General features: G+C 35.1%; 2 protein-coding genes across 9 annotated transcripts in view; one reads left to right on the forward strand and one right to left on the reverse strand.

The window, feature by feature from the left end:
* The window catches only part of LOC148108660 (uncharacterized), a 199,554-nt gene that overhangs the window by 125,061 nt on the left and 50,375 nt on the right, over nt 1-24,118 (forward strand). Inside the window, exon 5 of one of the 2 annotated variants that reach the window (XR_015727160.1) lies at nt 6,337-6,593. The gene's annotated coding sequence lies outside the window, so the exon portion shown is untranslated. Of the gene's footprint in view, nt 1-6,336; nt 6,610-24,118 lie in introns of those variants that run through there. The other variant, XM_087868906.1, reaches the window with a different exon arrangement.
* The window catches only part of PTPRQ (protein tyrosine phosphatase receptor type Q), a 258,211-nt gene that overhangs the window by 102,334 nt on the left and 131,759 nt on the right, over nt 1-24,118 (reverse strand). For 6 of the 7 annotated variants that reach the window (XM_087868896.1, XM_045779834.2, XM_087868894.1 and 3 more), the window contains 2 exons: nt 20,610-20,751; nt 16,357-16,626 (listed from right to left, as the gene is read on the reverse strand). In XM_087868896.1, coding sequence (XP_087725022.1) covers nt 16,357-16,626; nt 20,610-20,751 — 412 coding nt within the window. Of the gene's footprint in view, nt 1-16,356; nt 16,627-20,609; nt 20,752-24,118 lie in introns of those variants that run through there. The other variant, XM_087868900.1, reaches the window with a different exon arrangement.

A 24,118-nucleotide genomic window follows, 5' to 3' on the forward strand; every position in this document is an offset into this window, starting at 1 on the left:
ACACACACACACACACACACACACACACACACACACACATATTTTAGAGAGCGGCGGGGAGGGATGAGGGAGAGAGAGAATTAAGCAGGTTCCACGCCCAGTGCAGAGCCCAACATGGGGCTTGATCTCACAACCCTGAGATCATGACTTGAGCCAAAATCAAGAGTTGGATGCTTAACCGACTGACCCATGCAGGCACCCCTGCAACTCCATATATTTTATGTGAAGTTGTATGATATTAAGTAGCTATGACAAATTAAATAATCATATTATAATTCCCTTGAGCAACCACTAAAAAATAAGACAAAGAAGTACAGCTAAAAATAAAACAGATGAATTAAAATAGAAAGCTAAAACTAGGGTGGCCTGGGTGGCTCAGTCGGTTAAGTGTCTGCCTTCGACTCAGGTCATGATCCCAGGGTCCTGGGATCAAGCCCCATATCATTATCCCTGCTCAGTGGGAAGGCTGCTTCTCCCTCTCCCTCTGCCTAGGCTCCCCCTGCTTGTGCTCTCTCTCTGTCAAATGAATAAATAAAATCTTAAAAAAAAAAAAAAGAAAGAAAGCTAAAACTATTCAATTAACCCAAAGGAAGGCAAGAAAGAAAAGAGGAACTAAAAAAAAAGATAAGACAAAGAGAAAACAAATAGCAAACAGTAGAACTAAACTCAACAAAATTAATAATGACTTTAAATATAAATAGATTAAATGCTCCATTTAAAAGGAGAGATTGGTGTTATACTGAACTGATGAATCATTGAACATTATATCAAAAACCAATGATGTACTATACCTTGGCTAATTGGATTTAAACTAAAAAATTCTTAAAAATTAAAAAATAAAAATAAAAAATTAAAATAAAAAGCAGAGATTATCAGTCAAAATAAAAATGAAAGGCCCAATTATATGCTTTCCCCAAGAGGCAGACTTTGCTGTCACCAGACACACAGTTTAAATATGATACAAATAATTCAAAGGATAGAAAAAGATATATGATACAAACAATAACCAAAGAGCATGTGCCTCTATTAATATCGAACAAAAGAACTTTCAAGGTAAGGAGTACTCCCAAAGATAAAAGAGACAGTTTATAATGATTTAAGGGTCAGTTAGGGAGTTATAGTAATCATAAATATGTATGTGTTTTAAAAATAAAACAAACTTTGAAGTACTTGAACCAAATACTGACGCAACTGAAAGAAGAAACAGACAAATCCACAATCATTGTGGTGTATTTTAACATTTCCTTCTCAATAATTGAAGAAATAATTAGGCTAAAAAGTGGTAAGGATATAGATTTGCAAAACATTTGCAAACACCATGAACTAATACAGAGAACATTATGGCCAACAACTGAAGAATATACATTATTTTCAAGCGTGCATGGGAGAATATTCAACAAGATAAATCATATGCTGAGCCATAGAAAATTTCTCAACAATTTTTTTTAAGATTAAGTCTTAAAGATATATTCTCTGACAATAATGGCAATAAATTAAAAATCAATGACATGAGATTATTTAGAAAAGTCCTAAATAATCAGAAATTAAACATATTTTTATGTAACCATGGCTCAAAGAAGAAATTGCAAAGGAAATTAGAAAGTATTTTTATCTGAAAGTAAAAAACTAAAATTTTTGATATTAAATGATCCGGAGGAGACAAAGCCGGGGGCATCACTTTGCCTGATTTCATGCTATATTACAAAGCTGTGATCACCAAGACAGCATGGTATTGGCACAAAAAACAGACACAAAGATCAGTGGAACAGAATAGAGTCTCCAGAAACGGACCCTCCACTCTATGGTCAACTAACCTTTAACAAACCAGGAAAAAATAGCCAATGGGAAAAAGATAGTCTCTTCAATAAATGGTGCTGGGAAAATTGGTCAGCTATATACAGAAGAATGAAACTCGACCATTCTCTTACAGCATACACAAAGATAAACTCAAAATGGATGAAAGACCTCAATGTGAGACAGAAATCCATCAAAATCCTAGAGGAGAACATAGGCAGTAACCTCTTCGACATTGGCCACAACTTCTTTCATGGCACGTCTCCAAAGGCAAGGGAAACAAAAGCAGAAGTGAACTTTTGGGACTTCATCAAGATAAAAAGCTTCTGCACAGCAAAGAAAACAGTCAACAAAATTAAGAGGCGACCCACGGAATGGGAGAAGATATTTGCAAATGACATTGCAAATATTTGCAAATGACAGATAAAGGGCTGGTAACCAGGTGATGGGTATTAAGGAGAGCGTGTGTTGTAATGAGCACTACGAGTTATATGCAAATAATGAATCACTAAACACTACAACAAAAACTAATGATGTACTGTATGGTGACTAACATAACATAATAAAAAAAAAGGAGACATCACTATAAATGATTATATTTCAAAAGAAGAAAGGTTTAAAATTATTATGGTAAGTGAACTAAGCCAAAAAAGAAAGATAAAGATAAGCGTGGAATCTAAAAAATGTGAAACTCATAGAAAGAGGATTTAACATCATTAATCATCATGGATATGAAAATAAAAGTTACAATAAGATACAAATTCTTTACATCAACTACAATCTCTGAAATTATAAAGACTGTTAACATCAAATTCTGTTGATACCAACAAGTAATTAGAATTCTCATATATTGTTGTTAGGTATGTATTTAAAATAGAGCAAACATTTTAGAAAACTGCCAGTTTCTTGAACACAAATACCTATCTAGACTATGACCCAACAATTCCACAAGAAAAAATTTAAACAAAAATATCTATAGCAGTTTTATTCATAATACTTAGGTTAGAGCAACCTACATGTCCAGAAAAAACAGACACACAAATAATGGAATATTCATATGATGGAAAATTATTTAACAGTAAAAAGAATAAATTACTGAAACCCTCAAGAACATGAGTTTCACAATTATGTGGGAAGAAACGGACCAGAAATTAAAGAGTACATACAGGTCAAGAACAAGTGAAAGTAAGTTTTGCTGACTGAAATCAGGATAGTGGCTACCTTGGAGAGTGGGTGTCCAAGAGAATTTTCTCTGGGAGATGGAAATGTTCTATATGTTGTTGAGTGGTGTTATATGGGGGTATGCATTTGTGAAAAACCACTGAATTGCACACTTAGGTTCTGTGCATTTCATTTTATATAAAATAATTTCCCATAAGTAAAAAACATGAAAAAGAAAACATAAAAACATGAAAAGAAAAAAGCTTTCCCATAAAAGTGTAGCAGTAATATTCAAAATAAGTTATCTATTACATTTATACAGAAACTTAAAATGCTAGGCATTAATACTTTCTAGCTAATGTTTTATAAATCTAGGTGTTAGTAAAATAAAACAATGAGTTTTATTGTATTTTTCATATATTCATACTAGAGAAGAAGCCTTACAGATTAGTCCAAGTAGTCAACAAATACTTTCAGCTATCTTCTGGCAATAGTTCAGTCTTCAGGCAAATTTCCTAATAGTACTTGTAAGAAGAGCATTCTATTCAGCTTTCAGGGAACATGTCTTATACAGTTAACCATTTCTCTATAATAACATCCTAAATACAAAGTTAGTTTAAAATTTTAAGTCTAAACTTTAAAAATGTTAGACTTCTCCTACATCACACATATTAATGTAGTTGTGCTTAAAAAATTACAAACAGGATCTTGGTTTTTAAAAACTCCTTTCTAAAGTAGGCTAATTTAATTAGTAACAAGCCAGAAAATTAGACTACTGATTTTTAATGTATCTTTTAATTGGTATAGATTTCATTATTGTAATCCATAAGGAATAATAGTTATTATCTTTCTAACAGTGCAAATTGCTTTTAAAGTAATAATTTTTCATAATAAACTATCCAGACACAGAAGTAATGGGTGATTTATTCGAGGTTGTAATGAATACTAGGTGGTGAAAATTTAAATTACGGTGATAACATTAATATACTAAGAAACACTATTTCTTTACTTGAATTTTAAAAGTGTTTAATCATATAGTGGCTGCTATTTATGCATGCCTTATTTTTATAAAATAGCTTCCTGACCAAAAGTTATTTTCTAATACACCATAAAACTTGTAATATTTGAAGTTCACTAAGTTGAGGTTAACAATAATTTACACAACGTTCTATTTGTTCAAAGCCGTTTCTTTATATTCATATTGCATTATTTTTAAATTGAGTCTAAGTGTAGTATTATTAATGAAATTTTGCTATCATTAAAGGTCATTTATTTTACCTTTCAGAGTTTTTACACCATTCATAAATGGTTTTCCCTGAAGCTTATAATCTCACAGAAACAACAGGCACATTCCTGAAGCTTTCAAGTAATGGGGTTACTACAGATAAAGACAGAAGGCGGCTCTTGCATGCACACACACAACCTTAATTTACTTACAAAGGAAAGTAAAAGAAAAAAAGAAACAAAAATGGAGTGAAATGGGGGGAGGAGGTTGATATGTAGAGGCTGTTATGAAAAGTGCCGGCTACAGCTGCATAGGACAGGAATGGAAAATAGGGTAATAAGATATGCCCCAGTTCTTAAATAAGTTAATAAAAATGCTGCTTGAAGAACAGCTGTCTTTAGCTGGAGCTGGGATGAAGAAAGGAGTAATTCCCGGAGTCTACTTAATGAAAGGTATTAGAGCATCAATGGGGTCAAGGAGAATTATGCAGAGTAACTCAAATTCATTTTTACAAATGGAATTACATTTAAAAGGACTTTTTTTTTTTTTAAAGATTTTATTTATTTTTTTAACAGAGATAGAGACAGCCAGTGAGAGAGGGAACACAAGCAGGGGGAGTGGGAGAGGAAGAAGCAGGCTCATAGCGGAGGAGCCTGATGTGGGGCTCGATCCCATAACGCTGGGATCACGCCCTGAGCCGAAGGCAGACACTTAACCGCTATGCCACCCAGGCACCCCTAAAAGGACTTTTAAATATATAATTTAGAATTTGATACCTAAGACAATTTCACAAAAGCAAACATTGCACCTTCGGAACTGATCCAGGATAAAAAATGCGATATGTGTCTAGGAATTCCAGAAATTTCCCAGAATGGCTTCAGTATTTTACACAGTATTTTTAGTACTATAGTATTTTTGGTACTATAGGTAAGCACATATCTGGTGGTAGAAATTGAGTTTTCCTGAATTTTAAATCCATATTTGGACAAGAGTCTGTATATAGTTACATCATAAATATATCTACACAGATTAATGAGGAAATTCGTGTAATGGACCTCGATCTCCCTACCCCATAACAATTCTATTGAGATATTGTGAAATAACAGAAGAAAACTATTCTAATTCTAATAAATGCAAATGATTTGTTGAATTTCTAAGGTAAGGGTAACTCTTTCTAGCAGAAAGAGTTCTGGATCAGTAGTTCTGCTAACAATTAGTTACAGCTCACTTAGTAGACAACGTGTGTGCTGCATTTCCCATGTCTGCCATATGAAATGACTGAATGAGTTTATCTCTGAGGTCCAATGAAGATACAAAATTATATAATTCTAAATTTTAAAAGCACAAGAAATAAATTTGTTTCATCATAGTCTTCCCATAGTCCCTAGCATACTACTTCATATGTATTAAATAACATCATCTTGAGTAGATGGATAAAAAGTGTACCATGCATGATAGTAAACATCATGTTCAGAATTTTTGCTGGAAGCATCTTTGCTGCATAACTAATTGGCTGTAAGGCAATTCTGCTATAAAAGATAAAATCATGAAAAATAAAAGAGGGATATTCATTAAAAAGGACATAACGAAACATTAAAAATGAATGACAAAATTTGAAAAACCTTGTTGCAAAATACTAAATATTTGAATACATTCAAAATGTATAGTGTAGATTCGTGGCAAGACTGCACAAATAACAGATTTTATTTTTCGGATTCTACCTAAGCATTTGTCATCAAAGTTTTTCATTCATAGTATCATACATGCTTTTGCTTGTTGATTTATTTTCACGTACAGTATCTCATTTTTTTCCCCTTTTTGCTAAAATTTCTTCCTTCATTAAAAGATATATCAGTTTTCAAATACTGGGATGCATATTTGTAAGTAAGCTTTGTCTTACATTGTGAAAACCTTCCACACCGTTATTTGTTCTTGGCATTTTGTCACATGCCCACTGATAGATGTTCCAAAGTTCTACAGGAAATGTAGGTTCAAAACTCTGTGCCACTCTACAGACGATTATGGAAGCTGGCTAAGATTTCGGTTATACAAAAATGGGAGTACTGTAACAATAGAGAAATAAAACCAAACTGTCAACCAGTTGATGAAACCAACCATCAAACCAAACTGTCAACTGTTATTTTTATCTTTTTCAGCAAAATTACCTTACAGAGTGGAAATGATCTGATCATGGTGAAAATGCTTGCAACAAAGATGCTTAGTTAGAACCATTAAATATATCCCCATATGAACTTCTGCTTTGGAGAAGATGGAATAGATGTATTCTCCCTACTCCTTCCACTATCTTCATCTAAAACCGTGGACATTAAATACAGAGTAAACATAAGGAGACACTGAAAGGTGGAGAGAAGGCAGAACAATTAGGGAAATCAGGACCCAAGACAGCAGACTGGTGAGTTCTCTGGTTTTCTTCTTGCCTCATATATCCCCGAAGCCAGCAATCTGGAAATGTCAACTAGCTCAGGCCAAGAAAGCTCTGCTATAAAAGCTTGCTCTCTCTAGTCGAAAACCAGTGTAGCCTAGCAAAACAAAACTTTTTAGACAATAACAGCTCTACCCAAAAACCACAGAAGAAAATTATGGCCTCACTCTCTCCCATGAGAGCAAAGGTCAAATGGGGAACCTAGTCTTCTGCCCTAGGTACTGAGGTACCCCAAGCATCTCTGATAGGGTGAGGTTGGAGAAGACAAAATAAGAAGCTAGAACTTCTGCTCTTTCCAGAAGTAACAAAACCTCTCCACTGTGTCAGTGGACAACCATGTGGAGAGTAGTAATGAGGAACTCATAGCCTCCCAGCTAGGGCCAAGAGGCCTCCTCAGTGGAGGCCTAGTGGGCAGCCCTCTTTCCTGTGCCCACTCAGCATCCTTCCCTGGGGTGTCAGTGGAGGGTGAGGGGGAACCTGGATTCCTACCCCTACTTGCCAGTAATAGAGAGGTGCCCTCCCTTTCCCTACCAGAGTGGGTCACAGGAAATCATTACACATTCAATGGCCTTAATAACTATAGGGCTGTTCATGTATTAGGTGAGCTATGGAAGTTGTGGTTTTTGAACAATGAGTTTGTTTCACCTAAGGTGTAAAATTTTTGTGTGTAAAGCTGTTGGTATTATTTCCTCATTATCTTTTTGATGTTGGTAGTGTCTGTAGTAGCTTCATTCCTAAATACTGGTAATTTGTATCTCCTTTTTTTCTTTGCCAGGCTTGCTAGAGGTTTTTATTTTAACTTTCAAAGAACCAGCTCTTTGTTTCACTGATGTTTCCTGTTGTTTTATGGTTTTTGATTTCACTGATTTCTGCTTTTATTTTTATTATTCTTTTCTTTTTTTCAGCATATTTTGGGCTTCTTTTTCTTTTTCTAGACTGTAATGCAGGGGAAGGTGACCTTAGATTATTGATTTGACATGTTTCCTCTTTTCCAGTGAACGCATTCAAAACTATACACTTCCTCTCTTCACTGCTTTAACTGTGTCCCACACATTTTACATATTGTATTTTCATTTTATTTTAATTCAATATATTTTAGTTTACAATATTTCTTTATTTCTCTTGAGACTTCCTTTTTGACAAACAGATTATTTAGAACTACCACTTTCTGCAACTGGTTTGATATCACATTTCAGCTCCAATTTTGCATCCTGAGAGCACTTAAACGTAATTTTAAATCTCCCCAAAAAGAGATCTCCAGGCCCAGAGACTCACTGGAGAACTCAACCAAGTGTTTAAAGAAGAATTAGTACCAATTCTCTTCCAGAAGTTAAAAGAGATTCATATTATAAAACTAGTGTTACCTTAATACTGAAATTAGACAAAGACAGTGGGGAGAAACCCCACAAAACTACAGACCAATATACCTCATAAATATATAGATGCAAAAAGCCTTAATAAAATATTGGCAAATAGAGATCAGTAATATATAAAAATAAATACACCCTGATCAAGTGAGGTTGATTCCAAAGATCAAAGGCTTGTTCAATTTTAGAAAATCAGTCAGTATAACCCACCATTTTAACAAGCTAACGAAGAAAATCACATGAACATATCAATCACAAGTGACAAAATTATAGAAGATGGAGAACAAACAAGCCATTGTCAGAGGGTTAAGATGAGAGGAGGAGCAAGAAGGGTGGACAAGACTTAGGTATGGCAGTAAAAAGGCAACACGAGGGATTATTCTTATGGAAATGCTCTCTACTTTGATCGCATTCATATAAATATGGTGGTTGTATAAAATACTACAGTTTTAAAAGATGTTGTCATTGGGGAAGCTGCCTAAAGGCAACACAGAATTTCTCTGAATTACTTCTTATAACTGCATGTGAATCTATACCTATGTCAAAATAAGAAGTTTAATTAAAAATATATATATTCCAGAAGACACACCTTTCTTAGATATTTTACCATATAACTGTCTAAAAATAATTTTATAACCATAAGTTTCTACTAAAGGCTCCCAAAAGTATGCATACTGAGTGTTTACTGTGTGCTTATCACTTTTCTAGGACTGTGTATTGATTGATTGGTTGATTCATTTGATTTTTCATAATATATTTATTGAGTATCACTGTATTCCAGACACATTTTTGGATGTTGGAAATAGCTGTGAACTACACAAAGAAAAATCCCTATCCTCATGGAATATGCATTGTAAAGAGGACAGATCCAGGGACAATGTTATGTACAACACAGAACAGTAAAGCAGATAAAGAGGACAGAAAATTCTAGCTGGGAGAAGGTTCGATTATAAATAAATCAGATCCTCTTTAAAGAAGTGGCATTGAGGATAAATTTTCAAAGGATAAAGGAGGAGACAATACATAACTAGGGGAAGAGAATGGTGGGTTAAAAAAAGACCCTATGGGTCATTGAAATGACTGTGGATTTTATTCTTCGTGACTTGATGAGGCTCGGAAACTATGTAATGAACAAATTCTTCTTCTAAAAATTACTGCAGTCTTTTAGGACAATGGTCAAAAAACAATCACTATTTTTAGAGTTACTTATGTTGCTTCCTATTTTAAATTTAGCAGAGTTCTCATTTTTCCATGATATTATATTCAAAGTTCTGCTACAAATATGCAAAACTAAGAGCAAAGTAAGGCCCACTTAAGTTATTCAACCTTCCTTCCTACATTCTTTCCAACTTAATGCACCCCACTCTACTCAGGCTTCCACCTTAGCATGACCTCCCCCCTTTTTAAAATATTTTATTTAATTATTCGAGGGAGAGACAGAGATAGCAACAGAGGTAGGGAGAGAGTGCACAAGCTGGGAGGAGAGGGAGAAGCAGGCTCCCACTGAGCAGGGAGCCCCACTCAGGGCTCAATCCCGGGACCCTGAGATCATGACCTGAGTCAAAGATAGACTGAGCCACCCAGGTACCCTTCAGCCTGACCTCATTCCTTTATCCCACTGTGTGTTTTCTCTTGATGTATCTTGAAATTCATATTTACTTCCTTCTCTTTATTAATCTATTTTCGTGAATACTCATGGTGTCACAGGGTGGCTTACCATGAGTGCCTTACTATACTCATAATCTTCAGTTCTCTCTACATTCGTATAGCTCAAATAAAAGGAAGAATGTTCTTTGACATGTACTATGACATTTTCTCATAGCACACTGAGGAACAACAAAAAAAGGATATTTCAAAAACTCGGCTATTTTATTGATCTGTAACAGATAATCTAAATAAACACTAGTGTAACTGCCTATGAAATTCAGGGTTCAAGACCATATCATCATTTCCCATTAGGTTACTGAATCTAAGCTGCTTCTACATCTAATTTGTATTCCATTTCTTCAATATAGCTCTCAATAAAATCAATTTCTAATCTTCAATATAGCCTTCAATAAAATCGATTTCCTATTTGCTTTAATCTTCAATTCACACAATTGACTAACATATTAATAGAGTTTTTTTTTTAAAATATTTTATTTATTTATTTGACAGAGATAGAGACAGCTAGCGAGAGAGGGAACACAAGCAGGGGGAGTGGGAGAGGAAGAAGCAGGCTCCCAGCAGAAGAGCCTGATGTGGGGCTCGATCCCATAACGCCGGGATCACGCCCTGAGCCGAAGGCAGACGCTTAACCGCTGTGCCACCTAGGTGCCCCTTAATATAGTTTTATATTTAATTGCTATATATGTATTGGATATGTCTTTACGATAATGGTGAAGTTACTTGGATGCACACAGCAGAGATCACTGATGCTATTTGGGATTCAAACTTGAATCTTGAACTCCAAACACAGAGCCTGCACATGGTAAGCACTAAATAAGTATATATTTTTTCAAATTTCCACACTACAAATGTAAAAGATACTTCTCACCTGATGTTCACTCTTAAGAGAAATATTATATTTAATACTTAAGTCTGTATGAGGGATATTTTGTAAAACACTTGAATTTCAATTAGAGTAGCAATGCTAATAGCTATTTCTTTCTGATCTATGACAGGCAACTATAATGGCTTTTATGCTTTCAGCAATTACTGACTGGTAAGTAGAATGTGTCAATTCACTTGCTTAAGAACAAACAGGATCATGCAATTTTCCTACATGCTTGACTTCTCATCTCAACTGAGGTGATGGATAAGGAGAACAATGTCAGTGGGATGCAGACAAAGGAAAAAGTGAACTTTTGAATTAGTGCATTAATTTGCAACCCTGAGAAACACTTTTACCACCCACATTCCATCTATTAAATGGTATTTGAGAATGGTATGCATTCTTATAAGTGATATAAATATTTTATTTTTTCAAAAAGCTGGTAAATGGAAATCAAATTTAGTTATAATCACAGTTTGCCCAGTAATCTCTGCACTGCTCAGAGAGGTCCTCAAAATAAGGATTCAAATAAAATGCATGACAGATACATTTCTTAAATAATTAGGGGAACTGTGGTCAGGACTTTGAAGAAGAAGATTGAGAGTTTACACATATATATTACATATATATACACACATATATATTACATATATGTAAAATATATATTAATATAGATATTTTATTGAAATATATAATATGTATAAATATAATATATATTTCTATTAATATATGTAATATGTTACATATATTATATATAATATAGTAAAATATACAAATATATGTATATTAACAGTTTTCCATATACGGTCTTTTCAAATAACCAAGAGTAGAAGAAAAAAGAAAAACAGGGAAATCGAACACATTCCAATTCAATCATATTGTACCATTACTATATTTGCTAGCTCAGTGGACTTCCAGTGGGTCCCTACAGGTGCCTGACATCATCTGTTGGACAAAAATGAATGAAGAAATCACTGCTGAAAATAACACTCCTAAAAACCACAAATGTGTATTTTATTTTCCCTCAATTAAATTTTGGACATCCAAGGGATATAGCTAATTTTTCTCTCTTGATTCTAATTTAGTGAATGTGAAAGAGCTTTGAATAAATCCAAACTGTAAAATTATCTTCCAGAAAAGAAAAAAAGTTTTAAAAACTCAATATTAGATCACCACATTTACTAAGATTTGAAAATAATATGGATAAGTACATGCATTTGGAGCTAATACGAGATTCTAAAAATTCAGTCCTGTGCACATGAACTTGCTATAATATTTTTATTGGTACATATGATATATTTTGACATAAAATACTGTTATAAGTACCAAGGTTTGGGGCCTTCATCTATATTTGTCCTATTCCAACATGTTTGACTGTGACAATGGAACCAGCTTAGACACCAAACACTAATCTTCTCATAAATTCAGTCGTCATGATGCATGTTTAACTGTGCCCAGATATCACTGAGTTTACACTGAGAAAAATACCCAATAATCCCTGGAAGGAATGTTAAGGTCAGACACCAGGCAGTGAGAGAGTGAGCCAAATTTGACTTTACTTTATGTCAGAAATAAGTCCAGAGTCAGTGACTCAGAGCTGACTATACACCATGACTAATCTCAGACCACTATAAATTAGAAGTTTGCAACAGCTATAAAACTGTTTCCATTCTGAACAATGAATCTCCAGTTCTTACTAATGTCTAATCAACAAACAATTCATGTGAACCCGGATAAAAGCAAAGTATTTACCTAATGAATATTGTAATCAGAAATATAATTATATCCTAGACCTGAAACTTAATTTTAAAGATGAAAAAAAATTTTTAACTATTTTTGAAGTGCCAATTAATACTTATGTTTCATGTGAATGACTCTCCTTAATTAAAAATACTTCTACATTTGCATGGGAGAAAATATCTATAATTTTGCCTGGTGGAATGGGGAAATAATATTTTGCAGTGGAATAAAAACCCTTATGGAAAATTATAAATGTCATAAGAAAACAATTCATTTCTTTCTTCTACAAACATGTGATTGCCTGTAATTCACAGGGTATCTGCTAGGAACTGTGAGTAAAACAAAGACAAATTAGACATAGACCCTGCAAGCAAAAAGTTTACAGTGGAATAGAGTGCATCTCTAATTTCAGCATTGTCCTACCCACATAACTTGTTTAAACGCAGATTTGTTGTGAGTCTTACTTTTCAAATTCTGATTCCATAGGTCTGGAGAAGGGCCTCAGGGATATACATTCTGATGCAGGGAGTTAGAAGTCTAAACTTTGAAAACCATTTATGTTCAGTAGTAAGCAAGTACATAGCACACAGTACCATATATCTAATATCTGCCTAATTCATTGATTTAGATTCCCTTCAACTTTCACTCATGTAGTCTTTTAACCCTGAGTTAAGATCAAATTCAAATACTTATTTTTTTTAATTTTTAATTTTTTACAGAGACCTGTACCTTACATTCAGGTGTCTCTATATCAAATGCATATTACTATTTTGATTATGTGTCTCAGTTCTACTAAGTGAACTTCTGCTTTGTTCCTGTGATGAAGCAGTCACCTTGAGTACCAATGGACTCAATAATGAGTCTTCTGCCTCATTTTCAGTCTTGAACCTCTCATTTATCTCAGAATTATTATCCTGTCTTTTTTCCAGTTCTCTGAGACTCAGCTCCTGTCCAATGAGTAAGACCATTGTACCTGATGCTAGACCATCTGCCTGGATTTGAACATATTTCCTTCGGCCAGATTCTACATAGCAATGGTCTGCTGCCCACCTACTAGGGAAATACCTATCACTCCTTTCTGGACCTCTCTGACACTGCCTGCTCTCACTGCTACATATTACCAACCATCAAAGTTCATGGATAATCTACTCCAGTACTTCCCCAAATTTACAGAGCATCAGATCACCTCGAGAGAAGCTTAAAAGTACAGACCCTTGGGCATCACAGTGCTTGAGGCTGTGATTCAGCAAGTCTGGAGTGAAGTCTGTGACTTTAAATCTTGGCATGTCACTGAAGAATTTAAAACACACACCCACGTACACACACACACACACTTAAATTGGGCTTTTAAGAATTTTGTGTGACATAGAAAAGGAAAAGGACAATAGAGCTACAGGAAGCAAAGCAATTTGATCACGAGAAAGTGTTGGGTATGTTTAAAAAGAGAGTCTAATCAATTACTAGCCCATAGCAAGTAGCAAGAGCTTAATAAATGTTCTTTGAATTGAATACATGAAGTCTAATATACTGAAAAAATGAAGTCTGGCTAGAGGCATCAGCTGGATGAGGAAACGCAGTGGAGGGACATAAGAATGAAAAGCTAGACAGAAGTCAGATTCTAATTGGTGATAAATTCTGGGATGCATTTTCTAGACAACAAGAATAAGTAAAACATTTGGAGTCTCCTGGGCCATCTCCCACACCTTGTGCCTTTCATTCTTGTCTCTATGCTTCAAACACCCAAATCTATATGTCTAACTTTTACCCTCAGATAATAAACTTCAACTGCCAACACATAAATGGTCTAATTGTGTTTTAGAGACAATTCAATCAAAGTAAGTGGGTAAGAAGAAAAGACTGATGGGCAGGCTGGATGAGTGTGTGTAGTAAGGCTACTTTAGCATATTATTACAAGAAGCAACAAGAATCTGATGCAAAATAGGGCAGTCAAGTTGGAGAAGGAGCAGATTGCAGAACCATGGCAGAGACCAAACTGATAAAATCTGATTTTATGTAGGAGAGATGGAAGTAAGAATCACATATAAATATGAGGCTTGGTGTCCAAACGGTTATGAAGTACAGGCATAGAAAAGTAGGGCAGAGAAGAATTCATGTAGCATAAATTCCATGTGAAGATGTTTAGGGTTCATATGCCAACCAGTTCCTTAGCTGAAATTTTCTAATAATTTATGTGTGTGTATTTGTGTGTGTATGTGTGTGTGTGAGAGAGAGAGAGAGAGAAAGAAAGAGAGGATAAAATGCAGGAGAAAGTAGATTGAATTGATGGAGTAATATTCTAGAGGAGATATGATATTGAAACAAAAACAAGCAGTTAGATTCCTGAAAAGAGGAAGTCAATGGCACCCCTGGGAGGCTATCTTGAGAGCATAAATAAAGACATGGGCAAATTTTAAAGGAGGTCAAGTCAGTATTACTGATGTAGTAAAATGAATAATAACATCAAATACAGATGATAGCGTGGGTAGATTATGTTCAAAATGAGAATAGAATTCTGTTGTGGAAAATTGAAAGAGGGTAAACAAAGGATGTACAGAAGATTATGGAGCAGCTAGGAGAGTTAGAAAAGGTGAATTTATACCTGAAACAGGTAAACTAGTTGTTTTTTTATAGCACTATTCATCAGCCAGCATCTGGTGAAAACAAACAGTGGAATCCTCTCAGAGTTGGGACACCCCTGGAAGATGAGTCACAGTGCCATGGTTTGAGATATAAGGAGTAAGAGGCAGGTGCTGCTAAAAAGCATCCATCCCAGCTGAACAGGCAGAACACTGAAGTCTGAGGAAGTGTTGCACTGGAAGAATGAGAAGGAAAGGGTGCTGATTAGGATGCTGAAACCAGGGAGAAGGTACACCATGTCTCAAAGTTCTGCGGTTTACCGCCTCAAGGATAGAGAGGCGGAGTAAAATTGGGTGATGCTGATTTCAAAAGGAGGAAGGAATTAAAAGGTGCTACCAAGATAACAGATGTGGCTGCGCCAGAAGTAAACAATTATGCCATTGCCACAGTTCCTATTAGAGAGGGCTTCCAGGGAAGTAGTATCATAAGGAAGGAATCGGACTTACATTTTTATGTGCAGGTGCAATACTGGAGGAGGTAGAAGAATGTAGGAGATTATGACATAGGTCAGACCAGTGTTAGGGAGAGCAAGAGTTTTCTTCTTTGAGGACGAGTGCTTAGTGAACTGGATGTTTTTATTCAAATAATATACAAGATAGCAAACAAAACAAAACAAAACAAAACCCAAAAACAAAAAACAACCAAACAAAAAAACCCAAATAATATACAAGATAAAGGCTGGTGTATAGGAAAACAAATAGATGAAAGAGAGTTTAACACTGCCAGCTATGGAATTCAGGGAAGCATCTAGAATTCCATAAAATAAATTAAGTAAAAAAAAGATAAATATCAACATGTTTACATGTTTACTCCATATTTTAAATTATGAGAAAGCATAATTCGATAAGTTTAGAGTTTGTATAATAAGAAATAATTTTTTGTGGAAAGACAGTAGAGCAGATTTGCCCTTTTCTCCTCCTTTTAATTGCCCAATGTTGTGGAGAGGGATCAATATACTACACAGCTGGTACTCAGGTAACACGTATCATAAAAATGTGTTACATTTTTAAATACTTCTTTCATATCTCCAGATAAATGTGCTATAAAAACAAATACCATATGGATTCACTCCTATGTGGAACTTAAGAAACAAAACAGATGAACAGAGAAGAAAAAAAAAAAAAAAGAGAGGCAAACCAGAGAACAGACTCTTAATTATAGAGAACAAATTGAGGGTTGCTGGAAGGGAGGTGGTGGGGGGATGGGCTAAATAGGTGATGGGCATTAAGGAGGGCACTTGTGATGAGCGCTGGGTGTTGTATGTAAATGATGAATCACTAAATTCTACATCTGAAACTAATATTACATTGTCTGTTAACTAGAATTAAATAAAAGTGAAGGAAAAACAAGATTACAACTGCTATTGACAAATGTATGACACAGGCCACATTTCCGGTGTTAGGTACCTCTTTCAGGTAAATTACCTGTTTCAGGTTACATGTTTCACAGTAGTTACCTGCTTCAGGTAGTGTGCTGATGTTGCATGTTTTTTCATCACCTTCACCAGCTGAGGTTGAAGCTCTTATTTTAAAGACATATGAGGTATTGGCAAGAAGTTTCACGAAAGTATACATATGGTCTTGGGGAGAGACTCTTGTAGAATTCCTTTCAACTGTTATCATATAATGCGTAATTATTCCATTTGCCTTTTTGGGTGGATCCCACTTCACTAAAGCTGACTGCCAGCTCGTTGCTATACACTGTATGTTCTGTACAGCATCCGGAACTTAAAAGATAAACAAATGCCCAAAGTTAAAATTTATACACATGTAGTAAATGATTTTATTACATGATTGCTACATAAAATCATGTTTAGGAGTTGAGTGCAAATAAAAATTTAACATATCAACCTTGCAATGTTGTTGGGGTTAATGTAGAACATGAAATCAGCCATAATACCTGGCTTGCTAAAATGTAACAGGGAGGCCACTGGGGGCAGGGAAGGCTTTGGAGATGGGCACAGGCCTTGGGAATGCGGAGGCCTGCACTACCACCACTCTGCGGTTGGAATGCTGCAGGGAGTTGCCTTCCCCCAAGCTTTCTTAGCCCAAATAGCTGCTCTGTGATCTAAGAGATGTAGGCATTGTCCCTCAGGCTATGTTTAGCAGAAATCGTAGAACAGGCAGATTAGCCGTAGACAGATCCTCCAGTTTCAGTAAGACCCCTTATCACGCACTTGAGAAACAATGATAAGGATTTGTGATTATCCTGAAGGACCAATAAAAGCAGGAGCAAAGAAGAGCAAAGGGTCTTCATCTCTGAGAGCTGACCCCTTGCCTTCTCTTCTCTTTCACAGCAAAGTTTAGAGTATTTCATCCATTGGTACAGGGATTGCTGGCAATTCCCGGCACAATAGGTGCTCAGTAAGTTCTTCACATAGGCTGAATCAAATGGTAGTTGGCTCATTTTCTATGCTATTATGTTAATCCTTACAATACTGAGCCAATCACTGAATATTTTCCTACGCCCAAGCAGCAATCATCCTCAAATCCTGAGAAGCAACTAACTGTATAGTCTCAAACTCAGGCAGTGGTTGAAGCCTGCTCTCTTTATCTCAACCAGAAAGGAGTAGTCTTAGTAACACTCTTTTCATGGAAACTTTTTATGGAAAACATAGATGTAGGTACCTCCATGATGAGACACATCTGGGCCTAACAGTGTTAGGAGATAGTTGGACAATCAGGTAGTCAGGGCCGGGGTCCCCACCAAGAAAACAGGGAGTCAGGATAGCTAAAAGAAAACAGCACTAACATCCGGTTTTGCAGCTTAGACAGGACCACGCTAGCATTCTGCTTTGCAGCCTTTGCAGAAATGACTTCTGCAAAATGTCCCAAAATATGACAACTAACCACAAAAGCATTTATCAATATCCACGGGCAAGGTGCCGTTGCTATCCCCCAGATGTCAGCCAAAACAGACCATCAGCACATGGACATTAGCCTAATAGGTAGACAGATACGTGACCAAAGCCCTGATTGGCACGACTCAGCATGCCCTGACTGCATAAGATAGTTCTGCAAAAGAGCTCATAATAAAACCCCTAAACTTAGAAACTCCGAGGACAACCCTCTCAGGTCCTCTCCCTCTCTCGGAGCTTTCTACTATTGCTCAATAAACTTTGCTTTGCTGCCCACCACTCTTTGTCTGGTCTACCTCTTCACTCTTCAAAGTGGGGTGACCAAGAACCGCAAGCACGAAAGGCAGAGAATTCCTGCAACAGTACCAGGAAACATGCAACCAATTTAAGGATTTTGTTTTTACAATTGGTAGTCTTCTTTAGAAGAATTGTGAAGAACTGATCCCTCAGTATCTTTTAAAAAGTCATTGCAGGGAAGATTTAAATCAGTTCCAGTTTTTAATTCAGTCCTAATTTTTTCTAGAACTTCCATGAATTTACTTAGAAATAACCCAATTTCTCAGAGGCCCACTCTATCTTGTGGACCTGGTTGAAGAGCAGTACCCCAGCCCACCAAAGTGACTGTAGGTACAGAGACTGGCTACTTCCCATGGAAATGTCCAACATGTAAAGCCCCCTAATAGTAGCATAGCTTTTTCTTATTACAGTAAAAAGAGGATGCTAGAAAGAAAATTCACATATCGTCAATTTGTGGATTATAAAAAAGTAGTGAAACAACTTGTCATTAATGCAAAACATAGTTATTTAAAGCCTACTCAAGTAATCTTTGATTTGTCTGAAGTTTTCTCTCCTGACCTAAATTTATCTTTACAAATTCTTTTTCCTTTGTAAGATCAAGGCATCAGAACTAAAGAATGTGTGGCATTTAAAATTAAAGAAAAGACAATATCTCAGCTGATCCAGGGTTCTGGCAATTAAATATTATTAATTATTTGCTTCCTTATTTTTAAAAACATAGTAGTATTTTCATAAAATAAGTTGAGGCAGTTGATACTTTGCTTAAGTTTCATTTATAAACTCAGATTTTGTGAATATCTATTTCACTGACTCTGAAATAGAAAAATAATTAACCAACAATATTTAACCTTTAAAGTTGAAAATTTTCTTTTATTTAGCCAATCAAGGTATAGAATTTTATGCAATAATTTTATTTTATGGATAAAAATATTTACCGTGTCACTGTCTACAATTTATACATGAATCCGTTTAGTAAAAATCAAGGCTAATCTTGTAGTGTTTTCTTTATGGGTTTGGCATTTGTATATAATATGTAAATTATCATTTATAATATATCCATTTCCTACAGTCATGTCCACCCTTCACTAGAGGTCAGAAGCTGATGTTCTAATTCAGTTTCTCCACTAATTTTTTCAGACCTTTTCATCTAAACTGCCTTAATCATGGTTTCTTCATCTGTAATACGAGAATGGGGCAACAGTAACATTTTCTTCAAACGCTAAATGTGTGTCCAACACACTAATAAGAACTTTATGTGGATCTTTTAAAATATTTTCCACCACAACCTTATAGGTGGCTACTGCTAATACATGTTTCTTTTCAGTTAGGAATATAGAGGCTCAGAAGACTCACAGGCCTTTGCAAGGTTATACAGTTAATAATTCAAATCCAGACGCTCTGACTTCAAAGCATGTACTTTTATCCATGATAAATATTATTGTCTTAGCCTGTCTTAAAGGAATACTATGAAAAAATCTCTCAGATATTCATAAATTAATGCAAAATGCAAAAATGATTAATTTGTCAGCGAGTGCTCTCCAGTTTCAATTTAGAGCTAATCTAAAGCAAGAGGAAGTGCATCTAAAGGTACAGAAAAAATACCTAGAGCAGTATCTTGTGCTCATTCAATAATCATTGATGAAAAAAGTGAGGAAGAGGTGCCTTTAAATATATGGTCCGGTTGAGAGAAGGAAAAGTGCATTTCTAAGCCACCCATGAAATAGATCATAAATGAAAACCATCCAGTATGCAAGCAAAGGTGAGCTTTGCCAGGTGTGACATGTAGGTAAGTTGTTTAATTAGACCAGCGGTATTTCATAGTCTTCATAATTTCCTCCACATGTTACAAATGGACTATGGGAAAGTAGAAGCTTACATAATGACCAGTGGTCTTCACAGTCACAATACATCTTTAAATAAACATCGGTATCACTGCATGGAAATATAAACCAACCTGTTAAAAGTGACTACTGGTTGGTTTCTCTTCCCTCCCTAAAAACTCAGCTGTCTCAGTTGATACTAAGAATTTGTGAAACAAAACAAATGAGCAAAGGGAAATTAAAAAGGGAGAGAGAGGGAACTAAGAAATAGACTCTTAACTATGGAAACTTTGGTCATCAGAGGAGAGGTGGGTAGGGTTGGGTGAAATAGGTGATGGGGATTAAGGAGGGCACTTGTGACGAGTACCTGGTGTTGTATGAAAGTATTCAAACACTGTACTGTATACCTGAAGCTAGTATTACCCTGTATGTTAACTGGAATTTAAATAAAAACATTATATAAAAAAAAGAATTAGGTAATTTTCACAGATACCTAGAACCTACTTTATTCCTAAACTATTCCTTTATTTCAATTTCCTCAGTTCAAAGGAAAAACCCACATGTAAATATATATATTTGATTGCACACAAGACCCAGCCTACTGTTAAAGCACTGAAATTCAACTTCCCTTTGAAGGCACTCTTAAATGATGGTACTTTATCACATAAACCAGAAGGAAGGGAAAAGTGTTAAATACAAAGTGAAACATTTTAGGATCAAAAAACCGTGTCTCACCTGATTCCTGAGTTGTGAATTTTACTACATTACTAAACTGATTGCCATTTCCGACTTTTGTAAAGGCAGATACGCTGACAGAATAGGTGCTGACTGGTTCTAGTCCAAAAAGTTGGGCTTCAGTTTGAACACCTGAAATATTCTGAAAATCAGGGAAAAATTCTTTGTCATGATGCATCACCAAAAATTTGTAACTGGAAGAAATGTTTTATTACATGAAAGTTATGCCATCTGTGTTTAATAAGCATGGGTATTTTCAGTTAAAACAAAAGTTAAACATTTTTTTGTGCCACAGGGTGTGATCATATGATGATATAGGATGAACTGGGAACCCTCTCAGCCCTGAAAAATCTCATAATGGCCATGTTTTTAATTTTTTTTTAAGATTTTTAATTTTTATTTATTTGAAGAGATAGAGACAGCCAGCAAGAGAAGGAACACAAGCAGGGGGAGTGGGAGAGGAAGAAGCAGGCTCATAGCAGAGGAGCCTGATGTGGGGCTCGATCCCAGGACCCCGGGATCATGCCCTGGGCCGAAGGCAGACGCTTAACAACTGCGCCACCCAGGCATCCTTTAATTTTTTTTTTAATGCTAGAGTATTTTGTTTTCATTTTGTCTCCCTAATGCTTGCTTGGATTAATATACTGATTACTTCCTTTAAATTTGCAAAAATTTAAGTTCCCAACTTAAATCAAACTTATGGGTGGTCGGTGATATTAGATTATTCTTGAATTCATCTAGAATCATTTTTTAAAACCCAGTAATATTCTATGTAAATTAATTTATTCATCAGCTACTTCGTGCTAGGCATTGGGAATACAACAGTTTATAAAACAAAATCTCTGCTCTCACAAAGCTTAAATCATGAATTTTCTCAGACAACTCCTAAATTTCTAATTTTACCCAGTCTCTTAGGAAAATGAAAAAAAGGAACAGAACAGTTATCACAACTGATCCAGGAAGGATATGCATTCTCACAGAAAAATTTACCATTAAGTATAAAGTCTTCATTCAAAGATAATTGTCAAAACTGAGAGATCAGTTAAGACTAATCTGCTATCCTTATGGAAAGAGAAGACAACCTCATATGATGGTATCATTTTAAAAATACTGCGTTTTATCTGACCTAACTTTGACTTATTAAACATTTCAGTAACAGAAATTTAGTAAGACTACTACCTCGCAGGGCACTTACAGTTTAATCACATTTTAAATTAAATCACATTTTAAAATAATACTCCAAGTCATTCACAAACTTTAGGGACTCATTGTATTACACTACTTCCTTTCATTCTTCTATGCTTACTACTTATAAAGCATACTGTTAGATAACCAGGAGCTTATAAAGATACATATATAAGAAATACATGGTTCCTGTCATCAAGGAATTTTTATATTAAACACAGAAATCTATAAACAAATGTTTACTGAGGAGAAATTAAACACAACTCAGGTAAATTCTGACTTGGGTTAGGAAGGGCTCGTACCCAGAGAAATGACTGAACCTGAGATTATAATAAAAAATGTGAGCAGCTTACTGGATAGTGACCAGATTTACATAATAGTAAGTTATAAGATGGAGACAGGAATATTTCCAAACATTTTAACAGAACTTTTTCCTGAATAAACAATTTCTTTCCATATGTGTGAGCAACCCAAGTTACCAGTAGACCTGGATCTAACTGGTCTCCATGTGGACCAAAATGGATGGACTGCAATGGTAGGAATATTTGGGGGTTCTGGAATTATTCTACCTCCACATACCCACATATAATTTGAAAGGATAAAAAGGAAAAGAAATAGAAATTGATAGGACAAAGAAGTAGAGGAAGACATAGAGAGGAAAATAGGACAATACACTCGGAAAGATAAAAAGGTGGCATGAAGTACGTATAAAGGAACTTAAAATAGGACTATGAAGGGGCACCTGCATGGCTCAGTTAATTAAGTGCCCAACTCTTGTTTTTTGCTCAGGTCATGATCTCAGGGTCATGAGACTGAGCCCTGCCTAGGGTTCCAACTTCAGCAGGGAGTCTGCTTCTTTCCCTCTCCCTCTGTCCCTCCCCATTCTCACATACACACTCTCTCTCTAAAATAAATAAATATGTTTTAAAAAAGAAGACTATGAACATTGACAGAAAAACAGATGTAACAAGGAGTAACTAAAAGTAGTAAATTTTAAAGAAAAACTATTCCCTCAATTAAAAATGGTACATTTAATACTTATGGTATAAAGGTTATATGTTTGCTACTAGCAAAACTTTAATGGTAGCATTTCTACGGAAAAATCAAGATGTCTAAAAATCTTAGCATATAACTTATTCTCATATTCAGGTAAAGGTACACCATCATTTCATGCTTAGTGCTATGACAATGCTGGGTGGATTTTTTAAATCTTTTTTTAAACTATGCATGGTAACAATTACATTGGTATGGTAACAATACATTCAACATGTGCTAAAGATTATTCTAAATGCTTGATACAGATTTTCTCTTTGTAATCCTCACTTTTTAACGTATGCATCTTTATAGCTCCCATTTTGCACTTGAAGAAACTGAGTTAGAAGAAGTTAAGCAACTGCCATAGTACAGCACATTCAGTCTGAATATGTGATTGCAGTAAGAACATGATTGCTTTTTCCTTTTTGATAATATGCATTTCCCAGTGACCCATACAGATAAAACAAACAAAAAATTGTTAAGATTCAACCGGGGATAAATATTAGAGAGCTAGAGACTTAGCATCATTAATAGAATTTCACACTTCTGGGGAAGAGACTCCACATTTATGGAGTACTATAATTCAAATTCCATTCAGCTTATCAGACTTCAAAGTAGTATCTTGATTTCCAGAAAGAAAGCCATTGTTCCTTATGACATAACCTTAACCACTGCTTTTGCTTTTTACTATTCACTTTGTAAGCTACATATGCCATAAAAATGATTTACCATCAGCAATAAATTGTAATGCATATAATTTTGGGGACAATGTTTACTGCAGAGTTCTTTCATTCTTCTTGTTACAACTAAATAAGAGCATTCCAGTATTTCATTTGCTTTTGGAAAAAAAAATTCTTAAATAAATGCCAGTCATGTAACATATTTTGGCAACTAAATGTTAGAAATTATACAAGTATATATGAGATCCTTTGTTACATCAGTTCTTTCATTGATTCTGGAACCTAAAAATGGAGGAGGGAAAGAGTATTTAGTGTTGCAAAATTTCTAATTAGCATTGAAAGGAAAAGCATAATGGTATATCTTAAAAGACCAATTAGTGTGGGATTATATTCTATCAGGGAAGATTATCAGATGTCCAGTATAAATACTTTTCTGACAGGTTAAAAACATTCACTTGGTATCTATCTTAACAATAAATAGAAATATACTGCATTTAAGATAATAACAGGTCTTAAATAATCTGAAAAAATTTACTATATACTTTCCAGCATTAACAAAATTATGCAATTATTTCTTAACTCGTAAATATCTAGAAGTTATAAATTCTA

Source organism: Ursus americanus, chromosome 17 (assembly GCF_024610735.1).
Source record: "Ursus americanus isolate L20-20 chromosome 17, mUrsAme1.1.p, whole genome shotgun sequence".
In the NCBI taxonomy this organism is placed as follows: Eukaryota; Metazoa; Chordata; class Mammalia; order Carnivora; family Ursidae; genus Ursus; species Ursus americanus.